This window comes from Lucilia cuprina, chromosome 6, assembly GCF_022045245.1.
Source record: "Lucilia cuprina isolate Lc7/37 chromosome 6, ASM2204524v1, whole genome shotgun sequence".
In the NCBI taxonomy this organism is placed as follows: domain Eukaryota; kingdom Metazoa; phylum Arthropoda; class Insecta; order Diptera; family Calliphoridae; genus Lucilia; species Lucilia cuprina.
The window spans coordinates 37,005,077-37,022,276 of NC_060954.1; the positions used below are offsets into that span (position 1 = coordinate 37,005,077).

Here is a 17,200-nt window from a genome sequence, read left to right on the forward strand (position 1 = left end):
ATATATAAAACACCATATTTGTCAGAATTATTGTAAATTTTCTCAAATAGAATAACTAATAAATGTCATTATTCCTCACAATTTCTACAATACATAATATATAATAAATAAGTCATGTAGCATTTGTTATCTTTGAAATAATAAAATTGTAATCAATTTTAAGTATCGCCTTAAACATGTCCGCCAGACCATCAGTCGGTGTAATTTATGTTTGAAAATACATTATTACTTTGTATTTAAATATATTAAATATGGTATTCTTCATTGTTCTATAGGTTTAGTTTAGTAAGAGTCAGGAACACCTAGTAGAACAATGTATTAAAAGGCAATCAAAATCCCTAAAAAATCATAGTTCAGTTCTAGTTCAGTTCTAGTTCAGTTCTAGTTCAGTTCTAGTTCAGTTCTAGTTCAGTTCTAGTTCAGTTCTAGTTCAGTTCTAGTTCAGTTCTAGTTCAGTTCTAGTTCAGTTCTAATTCAGTTCTAGTTCAGTTCTAGTTCAGTTCTAGTTCAGTTCTAGTTCAGTTCTAGTTCAGTTCTAGTTTAGTTCAAGTTCAGTTCAGTTCAAGTTCAGTTCTAGTTCAGTTCTAGTTCAGTTCTAGTTCAGTTCGAGTTCAATTCGAGTTCAGTTCTGGTTCAGTTCTAGTTTAGTTGTAGTTCAGATCTAGTTCAGTTCTAGTTCTAGTTCAGTTCTAGTTCAGTTCTAGTTTAGTTCTAGTTCAGTTCTAGTTCAGTTCTAGTTCAGTTCTAGTTCAGTTCTAGTTCAGTTCTAGTTCAGTTCTAGTTCAGTTCTAGTTCAGTTCTAGTTCAGTTCTAGTTCAGTTCTAGTTCAGTTCTAGTTCAGTTCTAGTTCAGTTCAAGTTCAGTTCTAGTTCAGTTCTAGTTCAGTTCTAGTTCTGTTCTAGTTCAGTTCAAGTTCAGTTCTAGTTCTGTTCTAGTTCAGTTCAGTTCTAGTTCAGTTCTAGTTCAGTTCTAGTCTATGACGTGTTGTAGAAATTACTTTATACGAATTCAATAGTTTCCGATATAAAAACAAATAAAGTCTTATTACTCAATACATATTTCTGTCTGGACTCTCAACTGGACTTAAGCTGTCATTTTAAATTAATCACCTGTGTGATTTGCACAAGTTATTGAAATTTAAATACATTTATCAAAGCATTTATACTCTTCACCAGAAATCAATTTAAGTACACTAGTTTAACTCCAATAAATAAATTTTGTGATGCAATAATAAAAGTAACACAATATTAGTTCAAAAAGGTTTATATGTATAGAATATATGTTAGATAAATAAAAAATATAAATGTACTATAAAAATGTCATTTATTTATTTAAACTATGAATACGATGATGATGTTGAAACTCAAAACTGTTTACATTTATAATAATAACAAATAGTAAGAGCTTGTTTATTTATTTATTAATTTTTTTCTTTTACTTTTAGACTTTTAACGACAGTTAGTGATAAGCCACCTCTTGCGCCCATCATGAAAACTTTTCTGATTAACAACATTTTACAAAATGCAGTAGAAAATAATATGCAACTTCAACATTGAACGTAAATACGCTAAAAATAACAACAAACTTGAACTAGTGAACGAACGACACAAAAATATTATTAAACAATAAAAAAAAGTATAAATAAATATAAAAATTCAACACAAAAATTCACTCTACTTAAGAAATAATAATGCCAAGTGTAAATGTAAACAAAATTTGACAACAACAAATACAAATAACAACAACAAACACATTTTGTTGATATGCCAATGACTAGATAAATTAATGCAAAAAAAAAGAAAGAAATAAAACAATATATTAACAAAAATTTATTTACACACAAACAAAAACAACAAAAGAAATAAAATATTTTAAATATTTATTCAAATACACACAACATACCAAATACTAGCAAATAAAGTATTTATACAAAAAAAAACGCAAAAATTTCATATAATATTTGTTCTAAAAGAAATCAATTCATTGTGGAGGGTTTAAGGGAATACGCTAAACAAAAGCCCACAAAGCCACTACGACAACAGCAAAAACATCATAAGCAGCAGCGTTGGTCTATAACATCTATACCAACAATTGCAAGATCAACATCAGCGTCGTTGGCGACAACATCATCAAAATCAACAGCAGCATCAGCCATTACAACGATACCGCTAACAACGTCAACTTATTCACGTCGAATACGTAAATATTACAAAAGTTTTATAGCAATGCGAACAAAACATTTCATTGTAATACTGTGTTGTGTGGTTGCAACCACTTTGCTCTTTATAGTACTGGGCACAGCTGGTGAACCCAATGATTCACTAAAAAGTATTGTCTCACAGACACATCAACAATTGAATAAGTTACAGGTAAGTGTTAAATAGATTGAATATTCTGTATTTTAGAACTAATATATTAATGACTTTGTCATAGCATTTGTAACATATCGAATTATTGATCCCTTTTTAAGGTTTTATTAAAATATTAGATTCATATGCCTTACAAAGTGTATTACTAAACATTAACTTCAACTCCTCTCAGATGGGAGCCAAAGTGGCCAAATATTACATACATCCCATCCATAAGTCCAAATTGGTTTTAAAATATTCTTATACTTTGTGATTAGCAGTGAAGGTTCAACTTCGATTGGAGGTTGATTAGCCAGTGTAGATTGAAAGTTTTTAGTCTCTATTCTTTTATTCTGCAATTTTTAATCACCACTGCACGAGTCTGAGATAAGGTTTCTCGATACAATGTTCGAGTTAATAGGAGTACAAAGGATGTTTTTGTTTGGAAATATTGGTTCTAAATTAGTAAAATTATATAGAATAATTTTCTAGAAATAATCGAAATTTTATAAAAATATTGGATTCATAGCATCGATGTGGTGATGCAATCCTTGAGTGATATGAGAACTAAGGATGTCTGTGTCTGTAAATATGGAAATATTGACGGTCCCGTATTGGTTCTAAATTCTTCGCTTTTTCGCGGAAACTCAAAGTACTTTACGTACCGTCCGAAGCAAATAATCTAATTAGAATTAAAGGGGCAAAAATCACTTAATGAAACCTTTCATAGACATTTTTGTGGCTTCTACACGTTCTTTGTGTTGCTTTTTCATTTTTCTACAACGGATCACTTTAAGTACTTATTCTAGTATGTGGAACTTGACTTCTGTGAAGTTCCAAATCTGATCACAGCTTGGACAGTTCATCCGCTCATTTGTGGTCTGTCACAACTTTAAAATATTTTAATTGACATTTTAAACCATTGATTGCTGCCACATAAATTGTTAATTGATATACAAATCCAGCTTTTTCGTTGTATCTGTTCATTTTGATTTCTGCTCTTCTCTTATTTATTTATCTCCCCCTATAATTTAATCTCTATACTGCTTTCGGTACGTTAGCAGGTTTTCCTGGGGCACACTTGGGTCCATATTTCTGATCCCTTTGTGATACGTGAAAAGAGAAAAACGGTCGGCGTATTAGAACACTTCGACCTATCTACTATAGTTTTCTATCTAAACCATTTTGTAGCATGAATGTCAGTATTGGAAAGGTCCGTTAAATCGTGCATGACATAGGCTCTTAGCAAATTCCGCTAGGCCAGGACACTGACAGAGGAAGTGGACAGTACTCTCTTCATCCTCCTCGTCTTGATAGCTAACAGCATGGAGTCCAAAAGGCCAAGTAGCCAGTCACTACTGCAATTAAGTTTGCTAGATTTGCTTTCGGAAACTGAATTAGAGCTCGTGATCTATGTAAGTCTACGAAGGCCACATGATCTTCGCCAGTCTGCAGATAACCTATATCGACCATCTGTGTTGCGCAAGCTAGTGGAGTTTTTCACGAATTGAGCCTTTGCAACTTGAACAACTAGTGATCGGAATGACCTGTTGCTAGTGATCTGGAATGACTTGGAATCAAGGTCAGTAACACTTTGGAATTCTATTTTAGAGATGCCCGACATTTTAGGACCAGGTGTAAAGTTGTTTAAACACCACTTATAAGCCACTTAGGGCCGTCCGACTGTCGGTATAAATTCGATTATCATCATGGTATATTCGATAGAACCTGAGCCAGTTTTAAGCCCGTTTTATGGCTGTTAGTTCAGCCTACATCGGCGAAGACCTGATACGAACCATCACGGAGGATATATTCCGTCTCATTTGGATCGTGTTTAATCGACACTGAAAAGCTTCTATAAAAAATGTTGGGTAATGCAGTGTTTAATGTTGACTGGAATTGCTCCCAGGCAGTTGATTATGGTAGAGTGGCTTGACTTAGTCATATGCCACGTTTTCAGTATTTTAAATTTCCTGATAAAAGTACTAACTCGGTTTTCAATAGGATTACAGCCAACCGTTTATGATCTGCCTCATATTCCCTGCCATCCCTGAGAGGGTCAGTGTTAGATAAACTAAATTTTCAACAATTGCCCAACCGTTCTGTCTTCCACTCCTATTTTTATGTGTTCAATTTCGTTTCCACGAACATTAAATCACATATAAGCACTTTTGGAAAGTAGCTAGTTAGAATCCCCTAACAACCCTCACTGTATGCATTTTTTCAGTGGTACTTCAATAGGGACCGTTGAAAATATTTTAAAGAAGTCTCTGTTAGAAATTGAACCCATAAATAACGGATTGACAGAACCATTTGATCAATATATTTACCAATATATTGTTACACATAACACACTGGCATCTAACTGCCGGTCTACACTAGGAAACTTTTTTGGGAAACTTTTGATTTTGCGTGAGAGAGATAGAATATCATCCATCCCTCTCGCGCTGCCTTGTTTCTCGTACTCGGAAACATGTTTTGTTATTCTTATTCTTCGTAGTTTTTGAAACAAAAGTGTTATGGGTGGACCGGATCTAATGCAACAATTGTTGCTATTTTAATTTGGTAGCATTGTTCAAACGTCAGTCTCTTCATAATGAGTTGCAATGAATGTCGAAAGATTTAACGTGAGCAACTGCCTTGACGGCCTAATCTCACGGTGGTCTTTTTCATCCACTGGGTAGACTATAGACGGTCTACCATGCGCCCCTGAATTCCTCTATGAAGAATTCAGGTAGCAATTTTTGTACATGGATGTCCGGTCCATGTACAAGCACTTTGTTAAAGTACTCGAGCTATCTAATCTCTTGCCTTAGCAGCACCATTGCGGAATGACAGGCCGCATAGGATTAAATCCCCAATGCGTACCCAGACAAGGACAAAACAATCACTGGTCTAAAGTCAATATAAGGGGGTGACGAGTCCCAACATCAGCTGAAATCAATCTTCCGGAAATGCGGAAGTTGTCACCCTTATGATGTCATGAAAGATTTACATTATTCAAAATGCAAACTCCATTATCTAATGACCCATTCCAGTGCATTCCTTAACCTCTTAAAGCCCGCACAACCACACTGAGATGGTTCTGTTGTTTTGGCAACAGCACCTAGAGACATATTTGGTAGTCCGAAATACCCAACAAAATGGATCAGAATCCCTCTTTTATGAACCGATCAATGTAACAAAGGAAATAGGAATTTCCGAAATCAATTAATTCCAATAATTGCCTCGACAAATAGTCGCGCAGCATGTATCAATATATCCTGTTGAGATGGCAACAGCACCGAACAACTTTCCGAAGCGTAAAAAGGTATACTAAATCATTACTAATCTCCAATATATGGAGACTTTCCCGATCTTTCACCAATTTTAGCATCAGTTCCATTCCCATGATTATAAAGATCAGTCTACGGGATGACAGGCAACCATTGACTACTGACCAGACAATTCCCCAGCATATACTGGTGTCCTACTACACGAACGGTAATACCGATCGGGTTTAGGAATCCAGCATATGCTGCTTTGTACACAGACCTTTTCGAAGAGAGAATTATCTATCCCATTAGGTATAGGATATATCAGTCCTTAAACTAACATTCATTTGGGTATTAAACCACAGCTACTACGTGGATCCCGAAGGAACCATAGTCCTGCGGGCAACTGGCCACCGGTAGTGCCAGATTATATGGTGCTCTGGTTAGACCTCATGCCAAATCATTCCGAGGCGAAGCCAAGCATATATTTGACATCACCAGTTTATAGTCCGGGCAGACTAGAGGTATTGGTAACACCTCTTTACCCCGGTATTGCAATACACCATGATGAAGATTTCATAATGGAAACATGCCCCGGGGAGAATCATATATGTCAGGAATGTCGAGAGTTTAACATGAGCAGCTGCCTTAACGGCCTTATTTCACGGTGGTCTTTTTCAACCACTGGGTAGACTTGAGAACGGTCTACCATCGCCTCTTTGTTCTTCAATGAAGAACGCCGGTATAATGTACATTGGTTCTGACCGGTCCATGCACAAGTACTTTGCTGAAGTACTCGAGCTATCTAATCTCTTGACCATTGGATGGCCTCTGTTGATTCGGCAACTGCACCTAGAGACGTAACCGGTAGACCGAAGTACGATCCGTAGACATTGCTCTTACTCACAGGGACACTCTGTGGTAATTCTGATATGAACATAGTAAATCCTGAACATATCTGGACAAGGAAGGAAAATTCAATGGTATCAAATGTATTTGATTCAACCCAGCATACATCTCATTTATACGACACATTCATAAGAGAAAAACACATTCATTAGGTAGACATTCTTCCCGTACCATATACAATTAATACCAACTCATTTCCAAAGCTTAGTCCCACAGTCACTCGACTGCGGGGTATCTGTTGTTCTCGGCAACAGCACCGAACTTATCCCGAAATATTGACTATTATCATGCATCAGTCTTTTAACCGCCACTTACTCTCCCCGCGAACGTGGATCCCGAAGGAACCTCAACCAACTGACCAGCCAGGACATAGTCCTGCGGGCAACTGGCCACCCGTAGTACCAGATTATGCCTCAGGCAATCTATGCAAGAACTAAGCCAAACAGTAGACTGTAACCAATTTTTCAATCCCAGTCAGATTGGAGGTATTGGCCACCTCTTTATACCCCGGGATTGCAATAACACCAAGGCGGAGGACTCTCTAAGGTAACATGCCCCCGGGGGAAATTATGAATGTCAGTATGACGGGTGATTTGATAGTTAACCTCTTCGTACGATCTATCAGGCCTAAACGAAATAAATAAAGGGCATTGTTACCGTTTTCTAAAAATACAATTTGGCTAATCTTTCCGTATGTTGTCGATAGTACAATGAATATTACCGTTTCCACGAGATAAGATGTTATAGGTAAATATATGTATGTACATACGTAACTACAGATACGTATTATTTTAATTGATAAGAATAAATTTTGTGATATTATGAAAATGAAATAGAGAATACATCTTTAATTGTGACAACTATATGCACAATATACTGTTGAATGTGATATGAATTGTTATTAATTTACTTAGAAAAACGTTAAAATTTATCAGAACATTGAATAATAAATCAGATTTTTGTTTTCCAATTAATATGCACTGGGCAATTCCCATAAGACCATATTAATAAAATAGTTTTAAGGAGTGAGATCGAAAAATTCTTAACATACATATATGTTTATAAAAAAGAAACCACTAAACTTACAGCTTTATTTTTTTTTATTTGATTCAAATTATTATTACAATTTACAAAAAAAAAAAATATTTTTATAGTTTTAATCACTATTGATGAAATTTTGAACCCTTTTCGGAAACCCTTCCATTAACGTTTTTATAGTGCTTTCTGTCACTTTGCTCGAACATGTAGTCCATCTCCGTTTAAAATCTACCACACTTTTGGACACATTTTTTTTGTACTCTTCAATTCTCTTTTAACAAGAGCCCAATATCTCTCCACTGGCCTTAGCTCCGGGCAGTTTGGAGGATTTGCCTCTCTTGGTACAAATACCACATTATTGTTCTTGTACCACTCAAGGGCTTGTTTACCATAGTGACAGGATGCCAAGTCAGGCCAAAAATAAGTGGACACATTATGAAGTCTTATGAATGGAAGCAGCCTTTTTTGTAAACATTCCTTGATGTAAATTTCGGTATTTATAGAGCCCGTTGTAACAAATGATTGGCTTCTTTTGCCGCAACTGCATATTGCTTGCCATACCAAGAACTTTCTGGGAAATTTTGTCTGCTTTTGGGTCCTAAACTTTTCTTCAACATTCCCTCGAGCATCAGCAACATAAAACTTTTGACCTGGAAGTTGCGAAAAATCTGCCAGAACATACGTTTCGTCTTCCATTATGCAGCAAGAATATTTTTTTATAAAACTTGACTTCAATTTCCGTGCTCTGTTTTTGGCCTCTAAATTTTTAGCAGCGTTCCTGTCAGGAACTTTTTGAGCCTTGTATGTTTTTAAACCTGCATTAGCTTTAACTGTTCGTACCAAAAAGTCCGAGCACTGAGCTAAACGAGCTGCTTTCCTACCGGATGTGTTGGGAGCTCTTTTGAAAATGCGTTCTATTTTTTAGCTTTAGAAACATCATGTGGACCATTCCTTCTACCTGAACCAGGTTTTCTATCAACTGACAAGTTCTCCCGGTACTGTTTAATAACATTGGACGGCAGACCTTTGTATGCTTGGCCAACTTTTTGTAAGACCAAGTTGGGTTTAGTTGAAAATATTTAATAATTTCAGTACGCACTTTTTTCTGGTCACTCATTTTAATCAGATTAACAAAAAAATTAATATAATTGACATTACACATAATAACTGACATGTTTTTCAAAGGTAACTTGATCAAAAAAAAATCAAATAATACTTTGGTTGAAAAATGTAATGAAAAACGTGTGTTAAGAATTTTTCGATCTCACTCCTTATTACAAATACTAATTTTTTTTAGATAAAATAAAATTACTCTTGTGGTTTCCATATACAGTCAATGTTTATATAAGTTTATTTAAAACTAAAAAAAAAAATCATTTAATCTATATAAAAATATACAGTATAAACTGAACTACATTTTAAATTTACTTTCCTAATTAATAATATGCATTATGATAAACTACGAAAAATAAACATTAAATTTAAATTAACTTATTTATTAAACACAAACAAATTAGACAAAAATGTGTGCTTTTGGGTAGTTGTGATTCATTTAAATTAAAATATTTTCTATAGAAAATTTTATCTTTTTAAAAATAAACAAAAAAAAAAATGATAAAACAACTGAAAACATTTTTTTTATTTACCTTGAAATATAAATATTTTTATTAAAATTAACGAGCTGTAACTGTAATTATTTTAATACTCTAAAACAAACGCTCAGACATTTGTAATTAATTTTTTTATACATTTAAATTACAATATTTTACATTAAATAATATTTTATTGCAATTTTAACAAGATCATTAATGACGTAAAGTAAGATAAAAAGCATTTTGTCTAGTAAAGTGTTAATTTTCTTAGAATCAACTTAAATTCCTCCAATTAGCATAATTGTCCCTTATATTGGCGATCTTTCCCGAATGATTTGGTATTCATATGATACTAAGCTTATTACTTAAAGATACTTGTAATTCGAAACTAAGTTATCTCCATTATTTTTAGCGAACGGTCAGACTTGTACAATTCTTCTGAAATGCATTGTCTGTAGGTTAGGTTGATATGAGGATGTATACTACATTAAATCCGAAGAAATACACCCACTCCACTATCGGGCCTATTGTGCGCTCCTTATAAAAACAGAACTGTATGAATTATTTTTCAGCAGATTCCTAAACGTAATTCCTAAGAATCTTCCAATCAGTGTTAGTCAGAAACGTTATTTTCGGTATAACATCACTTCCATGATACTTGGATCTAACTTCGAAGAATGCCATACTGTCTCCACATGCTCTACATTCGTCTAAATCCACAAGTCCAATTTTGCATATAGGTGTTCACTTAGTATACGTACCGTTACAATTACTTCAGATTTTCTCATTTTGTGTAGATTTTTGGTCTTGCCATAGGATCTTCAAGGTTCCACCCACTGTTTCTTTCTCTCACCCATATTTTAAGTTCAGCTTTTATTGACTACTCCCGAGTTTGCTAGTACCCATATGATGTGAACCTTACCACTGGGAGAGTATTCAATTAACGCTTTCCGTTATTGCTCGTACTTCTGCCTGGAAGCTTGTGTTATGATATGGTAAACAGTCGTATATTTCTGTTTTTGGATCTTTAATATAGAACCCCAGCTTCACTTTGTCTCTCAGTTTTAAGCGATCCGTGTAACAACCGATTCCGACTGAAATACCAGTAGAAATCCGCTTGACCAAGACATTCTATCTGGGATCAGCGTTTCAAAGTTTCCGACATATTCTGTGTCTGGTATACCATCTGGCATGTCCTATGATTGTGTATAATATTCTAATGTGTCTAGTATTCATTGATGACGTGTCCTATAACCGCTTTTGGTCAGTTCGTCTAAAGTAAAGAGCAGTTCGGCTGTAAGCGCCGCCTCAAATCTTAAATATATTTAAAGGGGTGGAATATCTAGCAACGTTTCCAGAGCCTTGGTAGAAGTAGTACACATGGCACAAATTATACCGAAGCAGCATGTACACTGAACTCCCTGTAGTAGTTTGATATTACACTTTATGTCTAAAGCAGATGAAGCTTAAGCTAGAATTGGTCCAATTACACTTTTATAAAGCCAATTTGTCATAGTAGAATTAAGAGCCCATTTCATGCCTATAGTTCTCCCACGTATCGCCCAGCACCGATGTGCTGACCTAAGGCCGTATTCAGAGCCGTATACATCGTCTGCTTAGCAGACGGGTCTAAGTCCGTTTTCAGTTAGGGTCCTTAGAGTCCTTGTCTGTAACTAAAGCCAAATACGATTAAAAGGGTCTTGCATATATGTATGTAATATTGTATGCACTTCTCGTATTTACAAAGGTTCTTCCTGACATGCTTCAGGAGAATATCAAACTGTGTAATGTTAATGTAATGACATCTCAGAGGAACTGTTCAGTCGACATGGCATAATGTTCCTTGACTGTTCCTTTTCTCGTATATGTATCCCAGCAAAAAATTGTGAAAGAAGATGTAGTATTTGCATAACAACTAGTAACTAGAAGTACTACTACCTCCTAAGGGCGGATTTCTTACTACCTTGTTTTTAAAATGTACTTTTAGAATTTTTTCTAATATTGAACCTAGAAATATGAAATTAAATATGTAGAGTCTGTATTAAGTGAGAATTTCAAAATAAACTTTTGTAATATTCTATAATATTAAACCAAGGGACATGCAATTTAGTACGTTGATTCAGAATTAGATGAGAACCCATAAAAGGTAACTTTTTGGTGCTTTTTCGTTTTTCTAAAGGTACTTTTTGGCTTTTCTATTATAATGAACTTATAAACATGAAATTAAGTATGTAGAGTCCGGATTAGATTAGAACACATAAAAGGGGACCTTTTGGTAATTTTTCGTTCTACAAAAGGTGCTTTTTGAATTTTCTAAAATATTGAGCCTTAACTAGGTAAGAACATAGGAAAACGGACTTTTTGGTACTTTTTCGGTCTGCAAAAGTTACTTTTTGAATTTTCTATAATATTGAACCTAGAAAAATTAAATTTGGCATGTTGGGCCTTGACTAGGTAAGAACCTACAAAAAGGGACTTTTTGGTACTTTTTCGTTCTTCATAAGGTACTTTTTGAAATTTCTATAATATTGAACATTGAAACATGAAATTAAGTATGTAGAGTCTGAATTAAGTGAGAATCCATAAAAGGGGACATTTTGGTACCTTACCGTTTTGCAATTGGTATTTTTTGATTTTTTGTAATTAAATTCGTACTTACTGTTTTTTAACAGATAATGGTGAAGGGTATAGAAGATTCGGCACAACCGAATATAAAACTCTTACTTGTTTTTTACTTAGACTAAATGTCAAAATACAAAACATTTGGTCACCTTAATCGAGAATTCGTTGAGATGTGTAATCCATACATACAACCTTTATTATTTTATAAAATTGTTTATTTTACATTTCAATTATAACAATTGTTTACTCGGATTTTTTTTAATCACTTTATTTTTTATTGCCTCTAGATAGTTAAAAGGGTTTTGCATTTAAATACCGCCATTAAATTATCTAATAAAAAAAACATTGTTAACTTTGTTATATGTGCATGAACTGTGTATGTAGATGTCAATCTTAAGTAGTTTCTGGGGAAGCATTTACAACTTAAATGTATTAAAAGTAATGCGATTTTGAAAGGCTTTATTAAAATAGTCTTACTTTCTTTTTAAAGGAATTCAACTAGCAAAAGTTAAGTGAATTAATTTTTCAATAATATATAATGCGTTTGTTTTTTTAAATTTTTTATTGTTTTTCAAATGCTTTTTCTAAGGCTTGTGTTGTTCAGGATACAACTAATACACATGTAACATATTTGCTAGTAATACTATATTACATTATTGATGCGTAAGTTGAAGTGCTCTAATTATACTTTTATAAAGTTAGTGTGTCATAATTGGGCTAAGACTACATTTGGAACATATGGTTTGGTGTTTTATAGTCAATGTGGTATTTTTTTTAATGTTACCCGTCAAGAACTACGTCTGGTTAACTGATATCGTCCTATACATTAAGATATATAATGAAAACTAATCGTGAATAATTTTAATCCTTACGCCTACGAAATCACCAGCAAAACAGATTTTTTTTAAATCTTTCATTGACCTAGATGAAATAATTTCACATCTGCAAGAGCATTTGTAACATTTACTACTGCTCTTACACTCTCCTTCGTCACAATAGCCCCATTTGGTAAATAAATTGGTGTCTATAATGAAGCATCCATGTCAGCAATGCGTGTGGGGTGGATATTCATATATTTAATATTTGATGAGATTTCAGGTTAAAAAGAGCGACAAAGTGTAATGGCAGAAAGCCTGACTTGTTCGCGAATATCAGGCATCTCTTGAGGAGAGGGTGAGCCTTTCGAATTTAGAACTACTGGGACATACGAATCCTATAGTAAATAATATCGCAAATGCAATAGGGAATGCAGGAATTTGCATACAAATGTACGGTGCTGACGCAATTGTTCCACTTCTCTGTTAAAATTCTCTGAATTAACAAGAACTTCTCCGGACATTCTCAACTTTAATACAGACTAGGCCCTTCTATGATGATTAAAGGTCTCATGGTTTGTTGGGACTTTCAATACTGACAGGACGCTGTAAAATAGGTGCGCATGTTAGCAGACTAAATCTTTTTTACAACGTCTTTTGTGGAGGTTGTCATGATGAGAACGAGGTGAATATTGTTAAAAATTTCCTGGCCACTATTCCTCTCTCTCTCGGCGTTCGTGGTAGGTTTTCTTATCAAATCTGTATGAGAACTTATCGACTGCATCATATACATAACATACATATCCTCCCTGATATATATCGGGGTGACTCCTCCTATTCAACATGGCAGGACCTTAGTTTCCAAGTGCAGATTATGTTTCGAGGTAATTTGAAAGCAGCCCAATAAAGTTCTTAGGTCAGCGCTTTTGTTTCTTCATTGTGTCTCTTCCCGGGAAAATTAAAACTTACGGTTGATACGGCTGTTGCTGAGTTGAAAATTGTTTGACGATTGAGAATCGGGTCGTTCCGGAGCGGAAATCTAATTGAAGTAGGAACGCGTCCAGGTGGGGAAGAGTGTTGCTGACGTAAATCCTCAACGTTTTGGACCGTCGCCATGATTGTACTGTCGTCCCCATACGAAACCACGTGTACCTAACACTACGGGGTTTGGAGTGTCTATTTTTAAGCTACATATACGAACGATTGATGACCATTTCTTCTTGTTGTTTTGCATTGTGGATTCCAGAATATCCTTGAAAAGTGTGGTATAACTGGCTAGGATCCTTTAATAAGGCCTCTGCTGATTTATGTCTTGTGCGGTGTGATGCTGTAGTGCTATGTATTTTACGGCACTCAAGCTGGTGACAAACTGCCTTAAAAGTTTTCGCGACGAGTCATAGGAGGGTAACGGCGAAGGACGAGGTGCTCAATAACATATTGAAAACCATAACATTAACATTAGCATATATATTACGTAGGGTCCAATCGCCTTCGATTGTTTGACGTTGAGATCTGCAACTTTAAGTAAAGGCTTGTGATATCTCCGTTACTGGAATGTTGTAAAGTTTGCAAACAACATTCGTTTCACCTTATCTCTCTGGGTACTATATGATTTCTAGAAAGTGTGGCTGCACTACGGATGTTCAACCAGCAGGTCGAACAATGCTGGAAGACTATGCTATACTGTAGAAAATATTGACTCTATGTTTTAGAAATTGTTTTATCCATAAGATATTACATTTTAAATGAATCTCGGTTTAATTTTATGTAGCTTTATTTCTTTTTTTTAAACAGACTTTTCATTAACACAAGCTGATTTTATATTAGTAATAGAACATCTTATATTTAAAATCTACTAAATAACATAAACTGATTTTATACTAGTAATTAATAGAACAACTTATATTTTAAATCTATTAAATAACGATTTATATTTATTTTATTTCTTTTTCTTTCAGGAAAACTTACGTGTTTCCGAACAAAAGAAACTAGAAATAGATCCAAAATACTTAACAATTTTGGGTTTTACCTCATTCCCATCCTCCTCATCGCTGTCTTCATCATCGTCGTTATCACATCCGACAAAAAATTCCGAATCTCAGTACTATAAATATGAAACAAATCCAAACGCGCAAAAGACTTCAGAAACCAGAGATGGTGGTCAGGGCTATATAGTAGAAATTCAACATTTACCTCTTGAACCAGAAGCAGATAACAGCAACAATAAAGCTGCTGATAAATTTCATTCGAAAACGGCTCATGTACATACAACACCATTCTTTAATGGCACAAAAGCAAATTTCACTATTGTCACTTATGTTCAGGAGGGTCAAGCTCCCTCCGCTATATTACTTTCACAGAATATTGCTTCTAAATTTCCAAATGAATACTTACTCATTTACGACTTAGGTCTATCGGAGGATGACTTAAGAGCCCTTAGTGCTTATTGCAATAACTCCAGATGCACAGTTATATCTTATGATTTATCAGTGTTTCCCTCATACGTTGCCGATCAACGTATGCATGCATATCGTCCAATTGTGATAAAAGATGCATTAATGCGTTCAAAATCAATACTTTTTGCTGAAAACTATATGCGTATACGTGGTTCTAGTCGTGATCTCTCCGATCTACAAACAAAAGTGGCCGAAACGGGTGTTCTGGGATGGAATACACCGACAGCGGTGTCAACACGTACACATCCAAAAATGTTTGATTATTTTCAAACAGATGCGGATGATTTTTTCTTCTTAAGAATGGTCGACTTGGATACAGTGCTGTTTGTTGATACTGTATTCGTAACGGAGAAAATCTTATTGCCATGGATAAAATGTGCCCTAACGTTGGAATGTATAGATCCTATAGGTAAGTGAATTAAATAACAAATTGTATCTTTTATCTTTTTTTGCGCTAAATTAAAATGTTCGATATATATACATTTATAGAGCGTGGTAAATTAAGATTTAGTTCTGAAATACCTAAAAACGAAAGAAAATCCATTAAGAAGAAACATTTGCTCCACAAACTTCTAGACCAAAGGACTAAAATGTTTCAACAGAGTCATTAGTAAAAGTAAATTGTAATTCATTTACTTACTATATAGTATATTCTTTAAACATTTTTCCATGGTTATTTGATACTAATGGACAAAGTCATTATTTATTTACCTCAATGATCAAATATCTTTGGCGCATTTTCTATTCTTTTACTAAATTACATAAAAACCATTTTATTGATTTGTTATCGTCACTATTACCATGAGCTCTATCCTATCAGACATCAATCTATTATTGTTGCATAAGAAAATTATTGTTTTGTTTTTATAGAAATTTTCCTTTATATTTTTGTTTTCAATATTTCAATGTTTATTACTCAGACTGTTTGGCTTTAATAAATAAATTAAATGCGTTGTTGTATGTGCAAGTATAAACTATTAAATATATGTAAATTGAGGACTTGATATTATTTTTAGATCCATTTAACGACAGCACTTTTCAATTGCCTACAATTATTGTTTATTTCGCGTTAGTTTTATTGAAAATTTCATTTTTGAAAATCAAAAGTTATTAGATTTAACAATATTAACATGTTGTGATCGCAATTTGGTACCTATGTTCATATACAATTTAAGAGGAATTTCTAGATGTAATTACCAACAACAAAATAAGATCACACAGCCCAACGAAATTTTTACCCAAAGACCATAACATTTCAAAATATCGTATTCTTAAAATGAAAAGACTCTGTTATATACAATTTGTTGGTTATTTTGAAAAGCACCAAATGAAATTAGTTTTGTTAAATGTCACACTCTATTAAAAGCCGTGGAATTATCCTGAGCCATCACTATTGTCAAAATGATGAATGAAGTAACATTCTCTATTCTATAGAAAGGCTAACAAGTCTCTCGTGGGACCTTCTTTTCAATCACTTACTTACTTCCGCCAAAATGATGAATATTCAGCAAAAAAGTGAGGAAAAAGAAGTATAATTTTCACCACAAATAACATACTTGAAGTACTTCTAATTTTGTTGAAAAACCTATGAATTTTACATTTGCGTGTGTGTTTTGACAACTCTGAACTACATCTAATCTTATTCATAGATGCAATAAAAATCCGATGTTTGGATGAATTCGTTCAATGATATGCTTATGTTAATTTCATTGGTTTTTCACCAAAGTTTGATGTACTTCGAATATGTTATTTGTAGTGACTTTTCTACATCTCTTTCCTCACTTTTAACGGGGTTTTCATTTGTAAGGAAATATTTAGTTTATAAAAGCGAAAAATATACAATAGCATTTTTAGATGTGATTAAGATGTCGTTTGTAAAGTATGACATCAATAATTTTTTGCTGGGTATAGTAACATCATCTATTCTATAGAAGGTCTAAAAAAGTCTCTCGTGAGTCTTTCAAAGTTATCACTTCCGCCAATATGGTAAATGGAGCTATACACACCATTCGTCCGATAGTAATTCTTATAAATCTTTCATAGAACTTTCACTATGAAAACCAAAAAAAAATAAACTAGCAGAAGTTAGCCTCGAAACAGTATTTTGAAAGTCATCGATTGCGATGCCATGCTTACGATCTTGTTGCGTAATAAAATCCTAGCGTC

General features: G+C 34.0%; 1 protein-coding gene across 1 annotated transcript in view; it reads left to right on the forward strand.

Annotated features, from left to right (window-relative positions):
* Nucleotides 1–17,200, forward strand: part of LOC111678578 — a 38,705-nt gene that overhangs the window by 2,530 nt on the left and 18,975 nt on the right. Inside the window, exons 2-3 of the mRNA XM_046953685.1 lie at nucleotides 1,445–2,369; nucleotides 14,537–15,443. Of these exons, the coding sequence (XP_046809641.1) occupies nucleotides 2,226–2,369; nucleotides 14,537–15,443 (1,051 nt within the window). The 5' untranslated portion in view covers nucleotides 1,445–2,225. The remainder of the gene's footprint in view (nucleotides 1–1,444; nucleotides 2,370–14,536; nucleotides 15,444–17,200) is intronic.